The 15,378-nt window shown below is 46.4% G+C and overlaps 1 protein-coding gene across 2 annotated transcripts; it reads right to left on the reverse strand.

The window, feature by feature from the left end:
* Nucleotides 1-92: 92 nt before the first annotated feature.
* ACAT2 (acetyl-CoA acetyltransferase 2) lies at nucleotides 93-13,389 on the reverse strand. Of its 2 annotated transcripts, none has more exons than XM_082855444.1 (9): nucleotides 13,299-13,389; nucleotides 12,480-12,614; nucleotides 9,267-9,448; nucleotides 7,205-7,322; nucleotides 3,355-3,498; nucleotides 2,075-2,197; nucleotides 1,375-1,529; nucleotides 692-802; nucleotides 93-275 (listed from the first exon to the last, which is right to left on the reverse strand). In XM_082855444.1, the coding sequence occupies exons 1-9, from the start codon at nucleotides 13,351-13,353 to the stop codon at nucleotides 105-107; spliced, it is 1,194 nt and encodes a 397-aa protein (XP_082711570.1). In that variant the 5' UTR covers nucleotides 13,354-13,389; the 3' UTR covers nucleotides 93-104. The 2 variants fall into 2 exon arrangements, with proteins under 2 accessions (XP_082711570.1, XP_082711571.1); XM_082855445.1 differs by lacking the exon at nucleotides 13,299-13,389 and adding an exon at nucleotides 12,817-12,940.
* Between the last annotated feature and the right edge of the window lie 1,989 nt (nucleotides 13,390-15,378).

The raw sequence follows: 15,378 nt of genomic DNA on the forward strand, positions 1-15,378 counted from the left end.
CCATCCTCACTTTGGTCCTCTGATTTCACTAACTTAGTATTTTATTAGTTTAAAAAGAAACGAGGTTCACGTTTAGTTTAAGCATAATTAATGGTTAAGCAGTTTCATCCTCTCAGAACACACATTGCTATTCCCATCCCACCCCCAATGCACAGGGCAGCAACCCCACGATGTCCACCCTTGCGCTCCATCGTGTGCAACAGGGTAACGAGAATCCGGCAGCCAGATGCTCCGAGAGGATGGCCCAGGGCTATAGCTCCTCCTTCAGTGTTGACCTAAGGGGTACATAAGATTTGTATCATTTATTTTTCTCTGGACATAAAGTTAGAATCCCAAACTTGTCTTTTTCCTCTTAATGTCATACCAGTTAACTACCCTTTCAAATTCAGTTTTTAGTTCAAGTTGCTTAGGAAGTGATTTGTACCCTTGTGACATCCATTCTGACTACCTTAGTTTAAGACTGAAAATACCCTCTTCCTGTGGGAAGTGAACTAATGCACACAAGTTTTTTTGCCTTAGGAAGCAATAAAATAAGTGAACTGCCAAGTCCAACGGGAACTTACCTAGCACCCACCCCTTACTGTATGGCCAGTACCTGGGACACATCCTGTGTTTTGCTGTTTACAGTGTTAAGATCGCATTGTGAATGTTCATTTGCAAGCTCTCGTCAGGACTGCGTGCTCAGGTTTACCTTCTCTGGGTTTAATCCAAGTTCTTTAGCTATTGCAACAGACACGGCTGCAAAGGCTTCATTGATTTCAAATACGTCAACATCCTCCAGCGACCAACCTGCTTTTGCAACCTAAAGGAAAGGTTAATGGAAGAGAGAGCTAAAATCTCAAGTGGAACCGTTCTTCGTTGTAGGTGTAGAAGCAGAATATACTGTATGATATTGAAGGATCTCTTGAAAATGCCACTTTGAGTTCCAAGTGGTAACACATTTTGCCTTGGTGACACCAATTCTAAAAGGTTTAAGGATAAAACACCCCTTGGAAATTCTATACTGTCTTCAAATTTGAACCGCTTAACACGTGGACGTGAGGTTATAGAGCAGAACTAGTTGCCCTGTAAAGCAGATGATCCAAATGCGGGCTGCTCTTGCGGAAGGGAAAGAACACTATAGATGTAATTAAGTGAATAAGCTCAGTTACGGCTAATGGGAGGATGTCTCCTTTTGAGACGATGCAAGTGAAGCCTGATAGGAATAAACATGAAAATAAAATCAAGCTCAGTCTTGGCATTTTGGAGTGGGAAGGACCTGAGCGAAGGTTTGAAAGAGGTAGAAGTTAATAAGCATTTACAAGTTACTGGTCTGGTCCCCAAGAGGCTTTAGCAACAAAAAGGACAGGTGCTAACATTGGAAATTAAACTCACAGCTTGCTTTATTGCTGGAATTGGTCCTATTCCCATAATGGAAGGCTCCACACCTGCTTGTGACCAGGAAACTATCTGTGCTAGGGATGTAAGCCCACGGTTATCAGCTTCTGACTTCCTCATAAGAACCACAGCTGCAGCACCATCATTTATTCCTGTAAAATATGAATGTCTTAATTTCCAAAACAGTGTTCACTAAGTTACACACCTGTGTCTACCTTCTCCAACACCTGAAGACATGGGTTAAGTTAATTCCTTTTGACAAGATGATATAACAGACCACAGAACATTCCAGTGGGATAAAGAGCGGAAAAATTAAAACAGTGGGGGAGGGGAGATTAATGAAAAGAAACGGAAGAAATAGCCCAGACCTCAGGAGGTAATGGGAGTTCCGGGTTTTGGAAAAGGACAGAGGTGGTAGATAAAATCTGGAGTTCCCTAATTTGCTTTTTCACTTGTGTGTCTCGTTAGGATACTGCAAGGAAACCAAATCCATTTTTCAGTATGTTGTACAGGTTAAGTCATAAATCTAAATATGAAGAAACAGATGATCAAAACTACATTTTCTCCTAAAGTAACGAAAACAAGGTTTTAGCGTAATTTGTATATAAATGATTGATGAAATGAAATTAAAAAGGTATTAACTTAGTAGACCTAGCAGAAGATAATACTCCCACAACTGCCCTTCAGAAAATCTAACCTGAAGCATTAGCTGGGGTGACGGTTCCTGTTCCATCTGTAAGGAAGCAAGGCTTTAGCTTAGACATGGCTTCCATGTTGCTCCCATGGCGAGGAAACTCATCTGTTTTAACTTCAGTAAGACCTGAGAAAAGGGAAAATCGTTACCCAAGATTAGTACAGTTCCTCAGACATGATATAGAAGTATTCACATTTGGAAGAAAAGGTTTATTATAAAATACTTTTATTCCAATAGGAAAGTACACACTAGTACAAATTACTGTAAAGACATGTTTTCCATATCCAGACAGCCCTTTCTGAGGAAGGCAGTTACAGGGACTTCTTTGCTTAAAAGGTTGCTAAGATTTGGGGTATATAGGTCTTGGCTGGTTACAACTGACTGGATCTAGGGTGTCAAAGCCAGTCTCATAAAGGCTGGGCATAATCGATGTCAGTCATCAGTAACAGAACTTGACTAGAGCGTTCCATATTAGAGAATAGCTAAGTGACCCCAGAAGATCCACCCTCAAATATGAAACACACACAGAAGCAACAGGAAGTAATGGACATTTGCTTCGGAGGAGATTGAGCCTGTAGGCATAGAAAGGTCGGCTGCTTTCTCCAATTTCTCCTAAAACGCTCCATCTACACAGCCATGTGGAGACCCTGGGCGAAAAGTGTCTGGATGCTGACACAGTCTCCCATGTCTCCTTCCCTACCTCACATTCAGATCTATCCTGAATATATCTTTGCAACCTGAAAGACAACTGAGACACGATGTATAAACATTCCTATATGTTATTCTTTTGAATATTAATAATTTACTTATAAATAGCCCCGTTGATGTTTAAACCATTATGACTGGGCTTCCCTGGTGGCGCAGTGGTTAAGAATCCCCCTGCCAATGCAGGAAACACGGGTTCGAGCCCTGGTCCGGGAAGATCCCACATGCCACGGAGCAACTAAACCTGTGTGCCACAACTACTGAGCCTGAGCTCTAGAGCCCGTGAGCGATGACTACTGAGCCCATGTGCCACAACTACTGAAGTTCGCCTGCCGCAACTACTGAGCCTGTGGTCTAGAGCCTGCGAGCTACAACTGCTGAAGCCTGTGTGCCTAGAGCCCGTGCTCCACAATGAGAGAAGCCACCACAATGAGAAGCCTGTGCACCGCAACAAAGAGTAGCCCCTGATCGCCGCAACTAGAGAAAGCCCGTGCGCAGCAACAAAGACCCAACGTAGCCAAAAATATAAGTAAGTAAATTTATATATATAAAAACACCTTTATGACTTATACACCCACCTTTTTTAGAAGATACAAAAACCGGTACAATCTCTTTGTCAAAATGGCCAGCTTTCTGTGCGCTTTCTGTCCTGTTCTGGGACACAACTGCAACCTTGTCCTGATCTTCTCTACTCACTTGCCATTTGTTGGCTACATTTTCAGCTGTGAAAGAAAAACAATAAAGCAAAAACCAAACATTTTTAGGAACTGGCTTTTGGTAGCTCAAGTTTTTCACCTTCAAACAAGCACTGAGGCCCAACAATGGCAGGCTCGCTGGTGGACTGAGACAGTGCTCTGCGGCAATCCTGCCTCCCACTGAACGTGGAAACGTTGCAGTGATTCTTAAGAAGCCATTTCCTTTCTTTGCTTCCTTCCTTCTCTTTTCCTTTCTATAAAATAACTTTCGGAAATTTCATTTATGTGGCTTCACCAGTTCATATTTTTTGCCCCATTTGCTTTATCATTCTCTCTGAACCATTTGATGGAAAGTTGTAGACACCATGCCCCTATATCTCTAAATTTTAATTTCACTGTATATTTTCCCCCCACAAAGGCCATTTTCTTACACAACCACAGCTACCAAAATCAGGAAATTTAACAGTGATAAAATACTATTATCTAATTCTTAGTCCATATTCAAGTTTCACCTATTGACCCAATGATGCCCTTTAGAGCTAATTTATTTGTTCAGTCCAGTAACGTCCAATCCAGGATCACGCACTGCATTTCACCGTCCATCTCTTTAGTTTCTTTTTATTTGGAACACCTCCTTAGACTTTGTGTTTTGTTTTTTATTTTAAAGTTTATGATGTGCTATGTGAGGCTCAGTAGTTCTAGGAAACCATGTTTTTATTTTTATTATTATTTTTTTTGGCCACACAGCATGTGGGAATCTTAGTTCCCCCACCAGGGATGGAACCCGCACCCTGCACTGGAAGCGAGGAGTCCCAACCACTGGACCACCAGGGAAGTCCCTGTCTCTGTGTTTCTTAACCTTGATATTTCTGAAGGGCAGGGGCTAGTTATTTTGTCAGATGTCATCAGTTTGGGTTTGTGTGACTCATGTTTCCTCAAGATTAGATTATGTGTGAAAGCACTGAATGATGATTATATACTATCTTCTCACTGAATCATTTATTTATTTATTTATTTATTTATTTATTTATTTATTTATTTATTTATTTATTTATTTATGGCTGTGTTGGGTCTTCGTTGCTGCGCGCGGGCTTTCTCTAGTTGCGGCGAGCGGGGGCTACTCTTCATTGGGATGCACGGGCTTCTAACTGTGGTGGCCTCTCTTTGTTGCAGCGCACAGGCTAGGCACACGGGCTTCAGTAGTTGTGGCTCACGGGTTCTAGAGCGCAGGCTCAGTAGCTGTGGCGCACGGGCTTAGTTGCTCCGTGGCATGTGGGATCTTCCCGGACCAGGGCTCGAACCCATGTCCCCTGCATTGGCAGGGGGATTCCTAACCACTGCACCATGAGGGAAGTCCCTCACTGAATCTTATCAAGATACAAGTGGGAGTTTATCTCAGGTGATGTTAGCTTTGCTCACTTGATTAGAGTAGCATCCACCATATTTCTACACTGTAAAGTTAGTGTAGTGTATTATGTGTGCAATAGCACTATATCTTAAAAAACAATGTACATAACTTAATTAAAAAATACCTTATTGCTAAAAAATGCTAACCATCATCTGAGCCTTCAGCAAGTTCTAGCAGTAACATCAAAGATCTTTCTGTTTCCTGCTTTGTCAAAATTGTTTTGGGTATTCTAGGTCCAGGCTTTTCATATCACCATAACAAATATAAAAATGAAAAAGTTGAAATATTGCAAAAATTACCGAAATGTGACCCAGAGACCTGAGGTGAGCAAATGCTGTTGGAAGAATGGCACTGACAGAATTGCTTGACACAGGGTGGCCACAAACGTTCAATTTGTAAAAACACAGTATCTGTGAAGCGCAACAGAAACTTGTTTGAAATTTGTTTCTAAGATAATTAGTTTGGGTCTAGAGTAGCCCTTACCCAGGGCCCTACCCTAAACTGTGGCCTTTCTTAGATGTCAATGGAGTGTCCAGTGGGTTCAGTAAAGTCTCTACTGTTGTTGGTCAAAACTTCCGTGTCCCCCAGCAATCTAAAATCTCCATTCAGGGACTTCCCTGGTGGTCCAGTGGTTAAGACTCCAGGCTTCCACTGCAGGGGGCATGGGTTCAATCCCTGGTTGGGGAACTAAGATCCTGCATGCCACATTGAGCAGCCAAAAAAAAAAAAATCCCCATTCATGTTCCTAGAAGCTGCTTCTACTAGGCCTTGTAGAGCCTTGCCCTGAACATCCATAGCTACACATTTGGCCAAAGCCTTAAGGGGACCCTTGTGCAGATTTCTGGAGCTCCTCCTCTTCTCTCCAGTGCTCTGCCCCACAAACCTAGCCATCTGAGCAGCCCCAGACTCTGATCTCTACCTCTCCAGTTCTTTGAAGCCACTTTTCCCCAGATAAAAAGTTAGGAAAGCAGCCCCAGGTAGAAATCTAGTTATAGTGGGTCTTTCCCTTCTTCCAAGAAGCTCAGTTTTGCATGATTGTTGGCCGTTTGAAAACGGTTGATATATTCTGACCAGTCTTATACTTGTTTATAGTAGGAGGTCTAGTCTTTACTAATTACTACATCATGGCCTGAGCCATTATCTTTTCTTTTTAAGCAACAGAAATTTATTTTCCCACAATTCAGGAGGGTGGCGCCCAAGATCAAGGCACCGGCAGCCTTGTTTTCTCCTGAGGGCCCTCTCCTTGGAAACCTTCTCACTATATCTTCACATGGTCTTCTGTGCCCACATCTCTGGTATTTCTTCCTCTTTTGATAAGGATACGAGTCAGATTGAATTAGGGCCCAGGCTAAAAGCCTCATTTCAACTTAATTACCCCTTAAAAGGCCCCACCTCCAAGTACAGGTCACATTCTGAGGTCCTGGGGGTTAGGGAATAGGAATTTTGGAAGAACACAATTCAGTCCATGACACCTTGGAAAGGGCTGGGGAGCTAAATGTTTAATGACCATCTCCGGTGATGTTGAGGCAGTTAGCTTGGACTGTGGCACTTTGAGAAACTGACACGTTAGGCCCTAGTACAGCACACATTGCCCGCGTTGCCCGGCCATCTCTGCTGCGGCTGTCAGTCCCACAGCGACAGAGACGCCCTGAACTTCTCACTGTCCCCGCCTCTCCAAGCCCGCCCTCCCTTCCAGGCACTCACACACACTGTTCCCTCTGCCTGGAACCTTGCCCTTCCCCTCCTTATCTTTTTCACAAGAATTCTTTTCGCAGAACCAGAGCCGCTGCCAGGCATCTGAGCAAGATGCTTAACCTCTCAGGGTTGGTTTCTTTAACTCAAAACTTAAAATGTTCTTAAGTTTTACATTTATGTGCAGTAAAGACAGGAGTTCTTTTGATCTTCCAGTTGCTTTGCCAGTACACCTAGACCACAGGAGCCTTCTAGATGGATGAAGACCTGACTGCGTAGTACAACAAAGAGTTAGGTACCAGAAGTACTAGTTTATCTCTGATGTTGCCTTTGCCACAAAGCCACTATTTGTGAGCTCTGTTCTGTCATATGGTAAAGTGAGAGTTTGATCCAGAAGAACTCTGAGGCACCTCCCACTACTAACATTCCCTGACAATCAAGGAGTCACAAAGGACAGAGGGAATCCGTCCCCACTTCGGTTCATCAAATGGGAACTATCCCTGTCATCAGGGATACAAAGTGATTAGGACACAGTCCCTGCCCTGAAAGAGGAAAGCACCGGCAAAGCCGATTATTATAGGATCTGTTTTAAACTTTTTACGGTTAGTATGTTTTCAGCCATGTTTGCCTTACCTGTAATGCCCATATGATAGTTGTGAAATGCATCTATAAGCCCATCACAGAGCATACTGTCAGTTAGCGGTGTATCCCCCATCCGGACTCCTGCCCTCAAGTGAACCAAGTGAGGAGCCTGGAAACAAATACAATAGATGAGGCTTGGTTGTAACCAGTCCTCTCCTTCGGATCCCACTCAGAACTACCCAGCGGGCTTCCCTGGTGGCGCAGTGGTTGAGAGTCCGCCTGCCAATGCAGGGGACACAGGTTCGAGCCCTGGTCCAGGAAGATCCCACATGCCGCGGAGCAACTAAGCCCGTGCGCCACAACTACTGAGCCTGCACGCCTAGAGCCCGTGCTCTGCAACAAAAGAAGCCACCGCAATGAGAAGCCTGTGCACTTCAACGAAAAGTAGCCCCTGCTCGCCACAACTAGAGAAAGCCCGCGCGCAGCAACGAAGACCCAATGCAGTCAAAAATAAGTATGTTTAAAAAAACCCAAAACAGCTATCCAGTGATTCCTCAGTCTTCACCTAGTCCCCCTTGTGACCCTTCTCCCCTGTTCCAGTCCATGTTCCTCCCCACCCAGGGCCCAGGGCCTGAAGACCCCTGGAATCAACAGGCTACTCCACCCTTCCTACTCCTGGAGACCCATTGCTCTCCTCCCCACCCATTTCCAGTCTTCTGTCAAACAAACCTACGCATTCTGTGTCCCGTTTCCTTAAAAAGCTCTTTATTCTTTCCAAAGAAGCAACTAGTTACCTACTAAATGAAGAGCTCATCAAAGGGCTTAAGTGATGGGAACAATGTGTTACTTATTTTGATGGGACACAATGCCTACAGCGAGAATAATCAGGTTGCTTAATTAACTGATGGGGGAGATTTCTCAGTAGGGGATCCTCTTAACTCCTACCAACTCGATAGCAGCTATCATAGAATGGAAAGACTTAAGAGTCAGAAGATCTCTATTGGAGTCCAGGCTCTGGGCCTCAGTCTCCTTACCTGTAAACTGGGAATAATACCAAGACTAAGGGCTGTTACGTCTGCGTGTTTGAAAGCACAGCTACTAGTACGGTCCCATCAGAATCACTCCGATTATGTTTGCTACTTTCACCCTGCCTCCTCCAGAGCCTCCGCAAATGTGGGGCTGAGTCGACCTCTGCCTGCGGGATCCCCAGGTGAGACCCTGAACTCCTGCAGGAAGCTAGGAGATATATTTTTTCCTTTTCACCACTGTGCCGATTTGAGGGATGGAACTTGGTGAAACCAGTCCCACCTGGCAAGCCTACTGGAGAAAGGCACTACTCAGTGGTCCTCTTTTCCATATTCTATACTTACCAAAGGTCAACAAAATGTGGTCCCTGGAATATTCCTTGTCCTGTGCAGGAAGGTAAGTGGCATCATCTGTTTTCAACTTTTACTCACAATGAGAAAGAAATTTAAAGCGAAGTTTATCAACTGACTAATGTTACAGGTTTAATTCAGAAAATACTTTACGCTTCAGTAACACTTAATTTTATTTATTTAATTTATTTATTTACTTTTGGCCACACTGGGTCTTCATTGCTGTGTGAGGGCTTTCTCTAGTTGCGGCGAGTGAGGGGCTACTCTTCGTTGCAGTGCGTGGGCTTCAGTAGTTGTGGTGCACGGGCTCTGTAGTTGTGGCTCGTGGGCTCTGTAGTTGTGGCTCACGGGCTCTAGAGCATAGGCTTGGTAGTTGTGGTGCACGGGCTTAGCGGCTCCGTGGCATGTGGGATCTTCCTAGACCAGGGCTTGAAACCGTGTCCCCTGCATTGGCAGGCAGATTCTCAACCACTGTGCCACCAGGGAAGCCCCAGTAACATTTTAGAAAAAAATATATTCTGTTCCAGTCACACTGGTTGATAGGCTTTTTCTTCAACCTGGATTTCCCATCCAATTTGAAGAATAATTAATAATCAGGCAGGGATCAAGGTTCAATGCGTTTTTTACTTGTTCCCTGTTTGGTTCCAGCTCTGATACCATTGGTCTACCCTGCTATGGCAGTGGACGAGAGTTTATCAGTGAGAGGTCAGCGAGAGCCATCTCTTCAGAGGCCTTACCTTGCTCATGTTTTCCATGCCTCCTGCGACCACAATGCTGGAGTCTCCTACCACTATGGACTGGGCTGCAAGGCACACGGCTTTTAGGCCTGACCCACAGATCATTTGGCAGCTCCATGCTGGAACAGAGTAGGGGATTCCGGCACCCACACTGGCTTTTCGAACAGGATTCTGCCCACAACCTGGAGGAAGGAACAGAGAGGCCTCCCAGCAATCAAAGAGAAAGATAAAATGTTGGGATGAAAGTGAATGCAAAATCAGGAGATTGCCAGCTGGGTCTCTTGCCACTTCCCAGCCAAGGCAAGTCAAGTTCCCGGCAGAGGCAAAGACCTGTGTGGACCTCACACCCATCCCAGTCCGACCCTTCAATACATATTATCTTGTGCTGTTCTACAGATATTTTATTAATATAAGCTTTCGGGGCTTCCCTGGAGGTCCAGTGGTTAAGACTCCACGCTTCCAATGCAGGGGGCGCAGGTTCGATCCCTGGTCGGGGAACTAAGATCCCACGTGCCATGTGCCAAAAAATAAAGTGAAACAAAAAATTAAAAAATTTATGAACATAGGCTTTCTTCTCCACAAAGAAGTTATTAATACTGTAAGAAGGAACTGTCTTCCTGATCTTTCTCTAGGGCTTGAATAAGCACACACTCCCTTATAAACAGAGGGCAGAACTTGGGCATTATTCCTGTTTCTAACTACGGTTATTTGCTTCCTTGATCATGGCTTAAGACACCTGGGGAGATAAGAGGGTTACTTAAAAGAGGAAACCTCTGCTAAGAAGCACTTCTTTCCTTGCTTAATATCCATCACACCATGATTAACTGGTTACGTAACGAGGTATGTACAAAATCAGAACTGACAATACCTTTCTATAATTCCGCTGTGGGCCCTTCCTTCAGGGAATGGGAAGAAATACATCACATACTTAAGTTGGCAGAGAAGGGGGTGGAGTGGAAAGTTTCAAATATCTTCAGTCGCCATTATCTGTTATCAACAGGTCAGTGTTTATACAGTGGCTGCTCTATTGCAAATTTCAGGTATACCCATACCGAACACCTCTCCTCAGTGAGTTTGTTGGAAAAGAACTAGCAAATGGGTCACTGAGAAAAATTTAGGGATTATATTCATCACGGTGTTATTAATCTGGGATTAGGCTGGGAGCCTAAAGTTTGAGATTGAAAATAGACGCAGGAAAAATTATTATTATTTTAAAATATTTATTTATTTATTTGGCTGTGTCGGGTCTTAGTTGTAGCACGCGGGATCTTCGTTATGGTATGCGGGATCTTTAGTTGCGGCATGTGGGATCTAGTTCCCTGACCAGGGATCAAACCCAGGCCCCCTGCATTGGGAGTGCAGAGTCTCAGCCACTGGACCACGAGGGAAGTCCCAGGAAAAATTATTTAAAAAACAGTATCAAAATGTTCTCGGGGACTTCCCTGGTGGCGCAGTGGTTAAGAATCCGCCTGCCAGTGCAGGGGACACGGGTTTGAGCCCTGGTCTGGGAAGATCCCACATGCCGCGGAGCAACTAAGCCCATGCTCCGCAACAAGAGAAACCATTGCAATGAGAAGCCCGGGCACCGCAACGAAGAGTAGCCCCCACTCGCCGTGACTAGAGAAAGCCCGCGCGCAGCAACGAAGACCCAACGCAGCCAAAAATAAATAAATAAATGAATAAATGTTCTCTGAATTAAATTCATAGAATACTAGTTAATAAAGAAGACAGTAATATTATTTAAGTTTCCTGCTTTTTAAGCTACAATGAATTACATCTGTATTTAAGTAAATAACTCCTTTATAAAAATGTTATTATTTATTCATAATCCCCATCTTCAGGTACTTAGAGTAGTGCTGAACATAATTAACTAATGGTCTAGCATTTAGCAGAAAGTGAGGTCCATGAGACTGAGGATTCCTATCTGATATGAACCCTGTTTATCCCCAGCTGATAGAACAGTGCCTGGAGCGCAGCAGGTGCTCAGTAAACATTAGTTACATGACCCTGGAGGGTACCTGCGTAGGAGGTAGGACAGATGTGGGTTGTGATCCTGGATAAGTTACTCAATCTCTCAAACTTTCATTTACTCGTTCGTAAAATGGAGAGAATATGATCCAATAGACTTCCTGAGAGGATTAATGAAAGCACTAAACACAGGGTTTTTAAAGGCCCAGCACTTAGCAGGCCCTCAATAAACACAGCTGTTATTTTTATTCTAATTGTATGGAGATACCACACAGGTGAGAGGTGAGGTGAGGTGAGATATGGAAGAGAAAACAGAAACCAGGAGTGGAGGACCCTATGGCAACAGAGTAAGTCTAAGTCGTGAGTCTGGGAAGAAGAAAGGAGGGAGTGGCCCAAAGGCCGCCACCTTTGGGCCACCAGTAAAGTTACTCATATTCTTTAAAGCCCTGGAGAGTCAGGAGAAAATGGCGTGCTTCGACTTTAAGGCTGCCCAAAAGGACAAGGTGAGAAAGGAGAATTAGGAAGAGGAACTACAAAACTACAAAGTAAATGCACAGAAAAATGGGCCTGGTCTCAGATAAGGTAAGGACAAAAGGTGGCCGTAAGTGAGCGTGACCAACTATCACTAGGGGTAATTAGAATTTATGCTACTGAGTGAGCGTGATACTAGTTAAGAATAACTAATTAGGAATTGTCAGTGGTCGTGGGTCTGTGAACCTAGTGGGAACGAGAAGTGGGCTGGGACACTGGTGATTCACCTCCGCCAGCCCTCCAGGGGTGATGCGCCCGTCTGGCAGTCTGGCAGCAACACACCTTGCCGGCTCGGAAGTGAGCCCTATGCGGGCAAGGACTAACCTGTGTTGGAGCTCTATCCCCAGCACCTAGCACAGTGCAGGGCACAGAGGAACTCAATACATTGTTATTGAATGTGTGACACTTTAGGGAAATACGGAAGGCCCTGCATACTCTCCCATGTGTCAGGCTGACCCTGCTTCTAAAGAAAGAAAAGGTGGAGGACGGTGATCTAGGATAATGTAGGAAAAGTATACTAAAGACGCTTAGTGTTAAGCTGGAGAGAAGCACTGTTGGGGCTTGACGGAGGGGCGACAGGAGGTATTCCAACATAGGGAACTCCGTAAGGCAAGAAAACAAGCTTCTGAGTGTTGGTGGGGGGCCGGGGGAGGGGAGTGTTAATGGGCTGCTTCCAACAACCTGACCTCTCTGCTGGGGTCACTGTGGAGTTACCTGCTGCCAAAACGTGTCCAAATATGACCTCTGATACCTCTTCGGGAGCCACAGCGGCCCTTTTCAGGACCTCTCTGATGACAGTTGAGCCCAGGTCATAGACAGGAACGGTGGATAAGGCACCATTGAAGGAGCCTAGAACAGAAGGGAAGGCGAGGGCGATGGAGAGCGCGCCCAGGGCGGCGGGGGACCGGCGGCCCGGTGCTTTCCCCCTGCGCAGGCGCCCACCGCATCTCGTCTGGGCACAGAGAGGAGCGTGGGTGCCTTGCAGCAGCCGAACCCCGGGGAGGCGGCCCCCAGGCCGTGCGGGGAAGCCGCGGACCCGCGAGAAACCTACACATCCACTCCCCAAATCCGAGCGGATGGGCGCGGCCCACGCTTTCCTAACAAGAGGGGTCCACACTCCCGCGAGTCCAGGGCCTTTGAAATCTATACAACAGTAAGGACATTTGGGCAATTCTCTGTAATCCTCCTTTGACTAACGCGACCTCTGCCCAACGCCCCGGCACCCACCACCCAGTGGCCCCGCCCCTGAGGCCACAGGGCCGAGGTGGCGTCTCCTGAGGCTGGCCAATCAGGGGTCTCCCCAGCCAATGGGAGAGCCGGGAGGCGCAGTGGCCCTACCCAAGAATCCAATCAGAACACTCGGAGTGGAGTGGACCTCACCGCGCGACGAGGGGGCGGGGAAGGCAGGCGGGCCAAGGAAGGCGCGAGGCGCCGGGTGCCGAGGGTCCCGGAGGTCCCGGGGGTCCCCGTGACCGGGCCGGGCCGGGCCGAGCTCGCGCCTCAAACCCCATGCCGGGTCCGCCGACCGCTCACCTATGATGGTCCGCGCCGCCGAGACGATAACCACGGGGTCTGAGTCTGCACTCATCCTGCCGCACTACTGCCTCTCGAGCTACGGTTGGCCCAGTGCAGCCGGCTAGTGAGCAAGATCCAGCCCCGCCTCTGACATGCCGCTCTGGGGGCGGAGCCTCAGAGCGCCCCGCCCACCGCCTCCGCGGGCGCCGGTGCGCAGACGCGAGGGCGGAGCTGGGCCGGGCAGGGGGCGGGACTGTGGAGTTGGGACTCACAGGCGCGCAGACCGCCGGCCGTTCAGACGTTTATCTGAACCCCCCCGGTGTTGTCGTTTCTGTCTTGACGTTTTTGTTTTGGGGCGATAAGGTTGTCTTTTTTGAATTTAATGTTTTTGGAGTCAGTGGAAAGTGGGGTGACCAGAGTATCCCGCGTTCAGCCCGGGCTCTCGATCTCGGCAGCGAGAATTTGGTGCGAATCCTCCCAACTTCAGGCCCGCGGGCCATTCTCTTTGTGTGCTTTTGCTCTCGTGGCTTTTTAAAGTTCCCCTTTGTTTTGCCTGGGCGCCAATAATCAGTCATTCGTTTACTTGGGTGTTAACTTGGTTCTCTGTGCAAACAGTGGGAGGAGTCCGTACCCTTCCGTGGGGCTGGCCACACTTGCCAAGTTCTTGTACCGGAAGATCAGCTGTAGCGACGAGTGTGTGAGAGCCAGAGAGTCTCAGTGTCTCACAGATCAAAAGGATTTCCTCCGGTTGACTGCGGACAATCTGGAAGGCGAGGAGCAAGTAATCACAGGTTGGATGACTCTTCTGCTTAAAACCTTTTCCAACTTCATATCCCCTACTGGGCAAAGTTCAAAATCTTTCAGAGTTCTCTATAGGAACCTCAATACCTGGCCCACTTGGCAGCCTCAGCTCTGGCTGTTTCCCCCGGACACACCCCACGATCTAGTCTTCCAGAGAGAGGTCTTGCTTTGTCTGATTCTCTCTAGGCCCTGGGACAGTGTTGGACACACAGTAGGGACTTAATACTTATCACATAGATGTTAATGCATTTTCATGATATTATCCAAGAGCTTTAACCCTCCCCAAGGGCTGCATATAGAGAGGTTGGAGTTTGCCATAGATACGGAGTTTTACAAATATTTCAGTAATAATTAAGATTGAATAATCATTAACTGTCAATATTGACAAGATGTATTTGAGTAAAGGGTAAGCACTTGGGTGGGGTAATCAGTGATGGCTGGAATTTCAAAGCTGAATAGACTTATTCTGTTTAAACCATTAAAATAGACTTGATATTTTTCACCTCTCCATAAACCCAGTTATAGTGATTGATTCCTAACATTCATTTTACTCCAAATAATTAGTCTTAGCCCTGGCCAGTGGTTTCAGAATGTCCACATGACCTAATCTTGGCCACAGAAATGGAAATTTGCTGGGTGGCTCTAGGAAAGGTATTCTTACTTCTAAGAGATACAAAGATGGATCCTTTTTCCCTCTGGACATTGTGGTGTCTGGGTGTGATACCTGAACTGCTGCACCCACCTTTTGAGCCAGCATGATTGCAAGGCCAACACACTGAGGACAGCAGAACAGAGATGGGAAGAACTCTGGCCTTCTGAGGACATCTTCGAGACCAATCTAGAATCCACTCAACCTCTGATCTTCCAACTATGTGAGACAGGTTTTCCTTATTGCTTAAGCCAGCCTGAGTTAGGTATTGTTCTGTTAAATGTAACTGAAAGCATCCTCATTCATCCAGGCTGACTTCCCGGTAGAAAGCTGAGATTTTCAGATGTTTGGTGAATCAAAGAGAATAGCCTAATATGCTAGGAAAGAAGGAGTTCCTGGGCGGGCAGTGCAGCTTGTTGAGAACACTGGAGCAAGAGAACTTACTTACAGGGTTGTGGAGGGAAGACTGTTGACAAGAGTGGGGAATCCTTCTGAAGAGCTTTCAAGTAGATTGAAAACTCCTTAGGGCCAGGAAACCCCCATTAAGACTTTGCAGAGACACGCGGACGGGCCAGATAAACCAGAGAAGATAACTAGAGCATAGCCCCTGTGGTGAAGGAAATGCTTGGATAATGGTGGTCAGGAGAA

This window comes from Leucopleurus acutus (assembly GCF_964270905.1).
Source record: "Leucopleurus acutus genome assembly, chromosome: 15".
Lineage (NCBI taxonomy): Eukaryota > Metazoa > Chordata > Mammalia > Artiodactyla > Delphinidae > Leucopleurus > Leucopleurus acutus.